This window comes from Lepidothrix coronata, unplaced genomic scaffold (assembly GCF_001604755.1).
Source record: "Lepidothrix coronata isolate B3197 unplaced genomic scaffold, Lepidothrix_coronata-1.0 Scaffold35, whole genome shotgun sequence".
Classification (NCBI taxonomy): Eukaryota; Metazoa; Chordata; class Aves; order Passeriformes; family Pipridae; genus Lepidothrix; species Lepidothrix coronata.
Genome location: NW_016690215.1, coordinates 4,821,665 through 4,832,151, shown reverse-complemented (window position 1 = coordinate 4,832,151; position 10,487 = coordinate 4,821,665). Strand labels below are relative to the sequence as shown.

General features: G+C 44.1%; 1 protein-coding gene across 2 annotated transcripts in view; it reads left to right on the top strand.

The window, feature by feature from the left end:
- The first annotated feature begins 476 nt into the window (after positions 1-476).
- ACE2 (angiotensin I converting enzyme 2) overlaps positions 477-10,487 on the top strand; it is a 33,297-nt gene continuing 23,286 nt past the window's right edge. For both annotated transcript variants that reach the window (XM_017812242.1, XM_017812240.1), the window contains exons 1-2: positions 477-507; positions 8,588-8,918. In XM_017812242.1, the coding sequence (XP_017667731.1) occupies positions 8,730-8,918 (189 nt within the window). In that variant the 5' untranslated portion in view covers positions 477-507; positions 8,588-8,729. The remainder of the gene's footprint in view (positions 508-8,587; positions 8,919-10,487) is intronic.

The window sequence follows — 10,487 nt, the reverse complement described above, 5'->3', positions numbered from 1 at the left end:
CATATAAGTATTTCTCACAGGAATGTCAAAGATGAAGCTTACCAGTGTTGAAGGGAACATACAGAGTACAGTGTTGCTATTGCTTCCTCAGTCGTTGCTCCAAGGTCTCTCACTCGGGCAGTTTTATTGAGGTAATTCAGATCCCATCATTTCTAAACCTTCACACTTTTCACATCCTTTCTATGACAGATAGCCACATCTCGGTGCAACCACAATGGATCGTTGTAACTGCAGCACCTCTGCAAGAACCTGTGAAAGATTTCAGTGAGAACAGCTTAGCAATGCAAGAGTAACCTCTAGCTATCCGGTAAGATTTACTGTTATCCTGTATTGTACTTTATGATATCGAAATAAAATGCACTTGAGATGAAAAAGGGCCAAGCTTATCTGAGCATACTTCTCAAGGCCTGAACGAAGGTTCTGTTCAGCCTATGGCACTGGCTAGCAACTTGAAAATAGATTGAAAGCCTCTGAACAAAACATTATGCAATGTGGGCTGACTCTGAGGTAAGTTTTTAATCACTGTCTTCCTCCCAGTTCACCTCGTAGCTGCATAATTACTTTACAGCAGTTTGGCGTAATTTTCTGCTAATGATGACATGGGATTCACCCAGAGCATACATCTTGCTTACTCTCTGCTGACAGAAAATGTCTTGAGAGAAGCAAATGATACATGAACGGGCAGATACCACACTTAGCAACACTTTGAAGTCAGTGTTGGTATTAGCTCTTTCACTGAAATAGATACCACGAATGAGGTTAATCAAGGGCATAGTGCTATATGGAAGAAATAAATCTCTAGTCTGTGCAGCAGGATCATATTAGAAAAAAATGAGCACTTTTATTTGGTAAAACCTGTCTCCAGAGCCTGCAAATGGTACGATGACAATGTATATCCCTGGAGGATGTGGCCAAGATATTTTTTATGTACTTTCACCTTTTTTTTCCTCTAAACCACCTGCCATGCAACACCTGATAACAAACAGGAGAGTGAGTAATAAGCAATATAGACTATAAGGGGAATTGCTTCCTAAAAAAATGAGTTGCTTCTGCTTCCAGTTACGTTTGTGCTGTGCCAATGAATTTTGAAAATGGTACATGGTGTGCTCAAGACTGAATTGTTTCGTTTACAAGAGCTGTGTTTGAGAAAAGAGAGGAGAAGGGAAAATTCAATGAAATGAAGCAATAAACCCAGAGTAGTTCTGATTTAAGAAAATCTGCAACGTTTATCACTAGCTCCACATCCCCAGCAAGCTGACATTTCAGAAAGGACATTACCGTTCTGTTCAGTTTACTTGAGAGGGAGCATTGATGTCTAAGCTAGAATGAGCACAAATCATGCATAAGTAAGTTGTTTATGCTGTCAGTTATTAGGTACACATTTAGAGTGCTGAAGAACATTGGGAACTCTGCAGTGCCCTCTTTAAATTAGGGACCACATTAGTGGTGCCACAACCATTTGCTGTGCACAACCTTCAGAGTTGTACCAACCACAGACTGGCATTGTAAATGAAATTAGTAGTCCTTGTTTATCAATATTTATTTAGGGAATATTGCAAACTGTGGGCAGATGCTGAAGTCCTTACTCACGCTCTTCTGCCACTTGCTTTAAGGAAAGCTAATCACTCTGTCCTGCAAACTAATGCTTACTCTGTGTGGAAAAAACTACACTGAAGCTTGTTCTGTCACAGCAGCATTTGCCTCTTCTCTTCCAGGACACTGCACAAAGTCTCGACAGAGTCTGTCTGTGGTATTTACCCCTAAGCATCTCCCTGTTAGCCTACCTTGAAGCCTGGTACTCACAACTGCACCCAGTATTCTCCTGGGGCTCTGCTGGTGCTGAAGAGCCTGGAGGGGTGACCTCATGGGCCTTGTGCAGACTATATGCACCCATTTTTCTGTCTGGGTACAATGTTTGCTTCTGTCACATTGGTCTTCATGGAGAACCCTTTCCTGGCTGTGCTTTCATAAAGGGCCACCTTTGTTCTACATTTTGAGGAAAGCCAGTCTATTGTTTCTGCTGTTGTTCACAAAAGAGAAGGGTGAAGTGGGCACAAGGAGCCTCAGGGCAGGATTCAACTCTTGTTGCTTCATCACTGTGAGAATGAAATAATTCCCAAATTAATACAAATCACAGTTTTAGCACAAGAGCTTCTGGTTTGATAATTTTTTTCAAGAACTGGGCATCAGTTTTGACCAAGCAAGGAATGTTATCACATCTTGACAGAAGAGTTTTTCATGTGTAAGCTCCCACATGTGGGAAAACAAAAGAAATTACTTTCAAGCTAAGGGCAGAAGCACAACAAAGACATGGAATAACTCAGTGAAAAGTAGGAGTCTGTGATTCTAGATACTCTTAAACTGACCAAATTTCTGAGGCTCAGATGCCCTCAGAAATTTGGTCAGTTCATCAGTGCAGTGACTGTGACTCATGAAATGAACTGTTTTAAATATGTCTAGTTTTTATGGAAAATGCAGTGACCAGCTGTCCACAATGAGTAATCTGTGCTTGACTTTCTATAAGTAGATCCTTTTGGCCTCTCTTGTTTTTGTTTCCTTTTAATGTGGCATGCAAGAAGGGATGTGTGCAACAAAATGACACCACAGCTTCCTACACTAACAGACAATTGCTAATGAAAAATTTGCAGTTAGATATGCCTAATTTCACAGACTGAACTTGCTAGTTTTCAAATCACATAAAGCTAAAGTACATTGACAGTGATGAGTGGTACACACTTGCCAGCACAAATATGTCAGTATGTTCAGTTTTATGAATACATTAAGCACTGTGAATGCACTTAGCATAATAGACTTGCATTTTAACTGGATATTTTGTGACTGGATTGATGTTTGCATTAGTTCAGAGGAATTCCACCTTTATAGCACAAATTCGACTTTGTTCTGAGTAAAGTCAGCAGGTTCAGTAGGAACCAAATTTGACCTAAGATCAAAAGGTAAAGTTTGATTTTGCTGGTCTGTCCTCTTCCTTCCTACTGTGTTTCCCTTTCCCTTAGAGGTGGCAATTTGAAGGTATCAAAGCATCTTATCAGCTACAGCAATGGCTAAATGGAAAACATTTATTTTCAGAGAAACTGCAAGAGTGAGCCGGCATTATCTCTTCATCAGCTTCTGCCTCTCTCCTATAATTTAAATTCTAATTGCTACAAATTACAGTATATAGTTTTTATCAGTTGTGGACCAACAGGAATTTTAGACCTTGGACTAATATTCTTTATGATCTTGTATCTAAACAACTTTGCATGTGCTGATGTGCGAACACATGGTCACTGTAAATGAACTGAGACTGCTCACTCCCACCTTAGTAAAACTGAAATGAGAAATGTGGGTTGCTTGGATGAAAAGCCATGTTTCACAGGATCCATACCCTTCCCTTCACTGGTGGGACAAGGTGGCTTTTTGTAATAGACAAGGTGTAAGGAATACAGAACACCATGCCCCTGAGTCGTTGCCTTTCCTCTACCTTCTCAACATGGTCTTGATTTTGACTGTAGCCTTCAAAAATAACACTTCATGATATCCTAATTTAACCTGCCAGTTCGTATACTCATCACCTTCCTGAAAATCGTTCAGCTTCAAAGCTTTCTCCTAAACCTTGCAAAAACACTTTGGTTTCCCGATGCTTCGGGCAGCTGACAGCATCTTTACACAGCTCCTGATGTTGTCTTCAGATGAGAGGCTTGCCCCTGCCTACAGGGCACTTTCTCCCTTGGTGATGCTGAGCACTCTGACTTGGAAAACAGCCACCAGCCTGTTGGCAACCTTTGAGTGCAAATTTGTTGAGTGGAAGTGACAGCTTTTCTATCTGAAAAACAGGGAGTGGATCAGCCTGCCTTGGAACAGGAGGTTATGGAGAGGTACGGATTTGTTGTCAAAGCCACTGGCCCCAGCCTTGGACCAGTGGCATACAAACCCCTCCCTGCTCCAGGATGTCACTGGGATATGGCTATGTGGTTGAACCAGCTGCAGGAGGTGGGTGCCAGCCAAGTGGAAACCTCCCTTCCCTTCTCCCCTCTGAGGTGGATGTCCTAAGTGGGGCAGCAGGAGCAGAGTCTCTGTACCCTGCACGCGCCGCCTTGACCTCCATTCATGCTGGGCAACAGAGAATTAATCTGACCAGCCACTCATCTGCCCTGTGTCGTTCCTACAGAGGAAGAGCCAGCTGAGCCCAAACTGCTGACGCTCGAGCTTAGACTGTCTGCTGGTACATGCCTTTTCCATGGGAGCTCATCCCTGATGGCTCAGATGTCGAGCAGGACAGGCTGTGCCTGCCTGCAGAAGAGTAGAGATATCCACCCTCCTTGCTGCCACACAGCTCTGCTCCCCACCTAGAGATCGGACACAAGGATCTCATGAAAGCCTCCTCTCGTAGGAGTGTTCCCAGCAGGAAAGCCCGGGTTGCATGGGCTGAGTGCAGCTGGTAAGCCAGGGAGCCAGCTCCCCAGTCCCAGCACTGGCAGGAGGGCTTTCATCCGAGAAAAGGCGGATGTCACGCATGCAGAAGAGTTAATCATGTGGGAAAAAGGCTGTTCGGGGGATTAAAAGGACTATTTGCCCAGCCCCCAGTTTGAAGAACGAGAAAGAGGGAGAGGATCGGGGATTGCCCCCCAGTGATGCCCAGGTGCAGCTGGGGCAGCACGGCCCCTCTCCCAGCACTGCTGCAGGGAGATGTGTGGAGGGGCTGAAGCCACCCCTGGGCTGTCCACTGCCTCCATAAAGGCACTTTACGGGAGTCCTCAGAGCAAGGATTTGCCAGGTATTTAACTGATGTACACTGCTCTTTGGCAAGCGGCAGAGCAGTGACAGAGAGCGGGGCAGCTGCAGCACTGTGCAGGCAGTGGGGTGGCTGTCCCACGGCAGCTTTTCTTCCCTGGGGATGCTCCAGGCTGTGCAGCCACAGCCCTTCAGAGCCCCTCTTCACAAACTGATCACTGAGTAATGCTTATGTCTGTCCTTTATGCACTAGGCAGAATGACATAGTGTAGCAGAGAGCTTAAACAGTGCTGCTGTGTGGAAAAAAATGGCCTGATAATGGTATTTTAAGTCATTTTAAGGGTGTGTGGTGGCCAATACACAACATAGAGGTTTCTTATTGAGGCATGTCCGAAATGCAATTCTCTGTTATTGCAGTCCTGGTTTCATAGCACAGCTTAGCCAATATGAGTGATGAGGCAGAAAACTGCTCAAACAGAGGCAGGGTATGGATGAACATTGGTGGGCAGCAATCTAAGCAGATGTCAGAGAACTTGGACCCTGGGGACGGGACTGGGAGTATCAGGTAGGAGCTGGGAGCCACAACTCACGCTGCAGCCTAGGGGGTGGAGGGGAGGACTGGCACACTGGAGGAGAAGGAGCACATCAGGTTACATGCAGCCTTTGTTCTGTAACGGCGGCAAGCTGAGAGTTGCTTTGCTCCAAGGAAAGCAGGCTGGTTGCCACCTCATATGACAACATATTTGGTTGAGATCAGGTTTAAACTCCCAGTTGCTCTTCTTCTATCACCTAAATCCATTGGCTTCTGCCTTGCTGCCCTGGCTGGAGGTGTGAATTTCCTGAAAAGGCTCAAGATACTTTCCTTTCTCAGCTGTTTACTCTTTCCTTTTTCTGTGGCACAAACTGTCTCCATGCTCTCACCAGCTTTCCGGACCAGCATGAAGGTCCACCCCAAGAAATACTCCCATCTTATCCAAGAATGGATGGCCACCACCATCTTGAGCAACATAAATTACTCTCAGCTGAGCCTGGCCATCCTGCAGAAAGCCTGCCATGGTAGTAAGGCTGACACACTCACTCCAGAGGGTGGTTGGGCACCAGAACAGGCTCCCCGGGGAAGTGGTCACAGCACCAAGCCTGACAGAGTACAAGAAGCATTTGAACAATGCTCTCAGGCACATGGTGTGACTCTTGGGGTGTCCTGTGCAGGGCCAGGAGTTGGACTTGGATGATCCTTGTGGGTCCCTTTCAAGTCGGGATATTCTAGGATTCTATGATCCTATGTATCCAGTGGTCTCCCATGTGTCTGCTTAATGGGAACAAATCCATCCATGAAAGTTTGATGTTTGTTGAGTCCAGTGACTCCTCACTGTTGTAACACTATTTCTCAAAACAAAACTTCGTGCTAATCTCACATCTTGATTTTTTTTCTCTTGTGTAAAGGCAATGGCAAGAAAGGTGGAATGTAATTATTGCATTATTCCTCAGATATAATATCAAGGTTTGCATTTAGATATGCAATAGAAAAGAACATAGAAATAGGTCTAAAAATTTGCAGCACAATTCAACATGACTCTGCCTGTTACGTTTTCAGCTCACCACATTGTTTGCACACACACTCAAATACAGGTGCAGATGCACTCCCTATATGAAATGAGGTGACACCCTTCTCTCCCCTTCAGGTATTCCACAAGTATTCCACTGTTTAAGGTCCCCTGGGTCCTGCAGGCATCCCTTGGGGGTTTCAGAGCTGTGCATGGGCATGTGACAGTGGCAGACTGGACAAGGAGCAGAGGTGACTCCTGCATCATGGCAGGGAGGTGACAACTATCAGAGCTGCCCCTGAGGAAGGCACCAGAGCACTGTGAAGGGGGGAAAAATAGCACCTGCATGTAAAAAGGCGTTTTGTCTTCAGCCAGCCCTGTTTCAGTACCCTAAAAAGTACTGATTCAATGATTGTGCAGTTAACTTGACACCATAGAAGAGAAAATAAAAGAATTGAAGAGTCATCATAATCCCTGTTCTCTACTGAAGAAGAAGAAATCATATCAAGGTAATAATAGACATAACTCTCTGCTCTGACATACAACAGCTAAAACAACAACACAAGAAGAAGCTTTCAAAATTTCACCAGGTAACAGTCTCACTGGCAAATTAAAAAATGATGAGCAAGACAAGAATCACAGAAGGCATGTAATTACTTAAGTACAGCCTTCATGGTTCTCATTCAAGAAGGTGAGTCATTTTAAGTGAGACCTCTCCTGGGCCTTAGTGTTTCCCATATGATCTACATGTAGGAGGAGAAAACCTATGTGTTAACAGGTTTGCAGGCATTGTGAAGCTGGAGGTCCTTTGAAGGATTACAGTTCCAAACAGTCATAACATTTTGAAAAGTGTTCTGAAATCAGTGTGATGGAACTTCAGCCCAGACAAATTCAAAATGCAGTAATTAATTCCACCCTAGAACCAGATGTACAGAGACAAAAAAGGGAATGGCTGAGAAAGTAGCACTACCAGAAGGATTTCAACTAGAATATGAGTTGATGGTGGCTAATCTCACCAGAAAGAAGGTGCGTATCACTGAGGAACAGCATGCAAGATGCTCCAGTGATTGCACTACTGGTCATTGGTAAGGTTTCAGTTATGTTCAGATGTGGACACCATTGCTGAGGAAGCACAAAATGTGGCAAGTCTGGATGGCACCAAGAAGAGTAACAAAAAATTTAAGGAACAGGATCTCTAGGAGAGGGTTGAGTGAATGTTGTTAATTTTCCCTTGAAGAAAAAGATTGTTAGAGGATTGGACATGGATGACAGAGATCACTTGTCCAGAGGACATGGATCCCAGAAGATACTGAAGCAAGGTGCTTCCTCAAGGTCCCTGTTTTCTGGCTGTGCTTGCTGGGGATGTCTGTGGCTGGTGGCCCTGCTGAGGCCGTCCTGTGTTCAGCCCATCGTAGGTGTGAGGGCTGGAGCTCCTTTCCCAGGGTTTGGCAATGAATGCACTGATTGCTGTTGCTCCCACGTAGGCAGACTCATAGTGGTTTTGAAGAAGCTCTCCTCTGGTTGGAAAACAACCCCATGGATGTCGCTACAGAGTTGCATCTCAAAATCTCCCCCACAAGATGCAAAACAGAACTAACCAAGTGATCCTGAGAAGAAATAGGCTAATTTAAAAAGTACTAAGGCGTCTGATCGATAAGCTCAACCCAACCTGCATTTCCAGAGCTAATTCATGCATTGATTTTCCCACTGATTTTCAGTAACCACAAGGTTCCTGGCTAGATTAGCAAAGGTATTTAGATCTTAAGATGGAGTCATTTTAGTAGTCTTAGTCACCTTAGTACTTAAATCCAGTTGATTTATAGTTCAGATTAGGTCTCTATGCAAGATGTGATCCCGTGAAGTGAGCACATTTAAATTTCTGGGTTTATATGCCTTCACTGCTTTGAAAAGGAGGTCTGTTCTCCAAATCACCTGGGCTTTGAAAAGCCTTTTAAAACATGGGCCTAAACATGCAACCAGGTACCTTATCTCAGGCTAACTGGGGTTTCTTCCTGCATGGGAATTAAGGTTCTTGGCTTAGTGTTTCAGTGAAGTTTCTAAATATTTTTACAGCTCATCACCAACCTGTTAAAGGATTCACAGACTCTGAGCTACCAAAGACACGGGTAGGCTATAGATAAAGTGATCAGCTGTATCATTGACAGCACATTTGGGAAACATTAACCAAAAGTAAAAGCCTTTTATAAGAAGGCCATAAAATGGGCAGGAGTAATTATGTTTTTCCAAAGTTAATCATTGACTTTTGTTTATTTGGCTTTTTATAAAAAACTTTTTCCTTTCTCTCCTGTAAGGAATAAAACCTATAAAAGGACCAGCAAATTGGATTCAGCCTTTCTTCTTCACGCTGGCCATGCTTGAAGGCTGATGAGACAAAGGCTGACAGAGAAGCTTACTGGAGGAAACCTACTTCATTGAGAGGTTCTCAGCCTGGACATGAATATGTTGGTCCACCTCTGGCTTCTCTGTGGTCTGATCACTGCTGTGACCCCTCAGAATGTCAACCAACAAGCCCAAAATTTTCTAGAACAGTTTAACAGGATGGCAGAAAATATCAGCTACGAGAGCTCCATTGCCTCATGGAACTACAACACCAACATCACTGAGGAGAACGCCAAGAAAATGGTAAGTGCTCCATCCCGTGGGTTTTACTGTTGTCATAGGAATCTGACAGCTACTTTCTGGTTTATTCTGGAGTTCCACCAAGCTTGGCTGAAATTGTTACTTGATATCTGTGGTTTAGTTTGAGGAGGGTAGAGGGGCTTGCTTTAACATAGCAATGCCTCACCGGGTGTGCTTGGGCCACTACTAGCCTCTACAGCCTTGGGTTGGTACCTGGACTGCCTTTGCACTGCACAGGGATGGCTGGAGCCTGGGCTTGTCCCTAGCCGTCACTTGGAGTCACCCCAGTGAGTGGAGGGAAAAGGCAAGGATGCTCTGCATGTTCGTTCCCAAAATCTGTGTTGAATGGAGAGAGATGTGACTGAATTTATGCCGGGCTTTTTACTGGCACAGCCATCGCTCTCTCTTCTCTGGTCCTGAAATTGTTTTGCTTCTCAGTGAATATGCAAACATTTTCTGAATGTAGGTATTCTATTAAATGTTTGCTGATGGGTTTATATGGTGGTCCACACCAGTTATCCAGTGGGGGACTTTTCCCCCTGCCTCCATCACTCTTCTCATAGTCAGGGCTGTTGCTATGCTGCCTGGAGGTATTAAACTGGGAAAAATGAATCGAGATCATCGACTACCAATTGCCAGCAGTGGAGTTTGTAGTACAGTGGTCTAGTATATTGGTTTGAAAGTCAATTTCTATCTGCAGGAAGGACCATGGCATTTATACCTATACTGTCTTGCAAAACAGTTCTTGCTTCTCAACACTAGCCTCTGGTTTTCCCAGACAACAGGAGCTCTAGGCAAGAACAGGGCTTTTTGAGAGCAGGCATCTATGGCCTGGCTGGTTACTGATATTGCCATGCCTCAGCCCAGCATCTTGTGAGCTCAGAGCCTCTCAAAATGCACAAAAACACCTTGAATTTTGTAGCTGTGTGTATTTTAAAGTTAACTCAAGCTTTAGAGAAAAGAATTTAGGGCATAAAAATGAAGCTCAACACTGTACATCTATTTTTGCATAATGGCTTGTCTTCCACTTTGTGGTCATATAGCTTAATTGAAACATGGTTTAATTATCATATTTCTTAATTAAAGCAAGGAGACTGGTTGCTGGAAGAAATTCAAATGACTAATCATTGTCAATCTGGAATGCTTTCCAAGGCACCAGGTGCTTAAACTGTAACGTTTCCAAACACATAAAATGAAAGCCTCATGTATTATTTCCAGCATTAATGAGATGATAATAAAATACACGAGAAGATACCAGCAATAAGAACCAATTAGTCCATTGCTCAGAGAGAATGTTTTCTCTTGCTTGATCTCTTCAGCAGCACTGGTAAGAAACCCACTGATTCCTCTTTTCCTTTTCTGCTGGAAGAGAGTTAATGAATACTGTCCCTTCTGGCTCCTTTCCATCCATTTTCCTTGTAATCATGTCACAAACCCTATAACTATTCCTCTGAGTTACCAACAAGTTCCTCTAATTGTGGAAATATCAGACAGCAAGTTAACTTCTTTCCTCTGGCTTTTGTAGCCAAAGAGCCCCCCCTTCTGCCCCGCCACTCCTAAGGCACCTCTCTG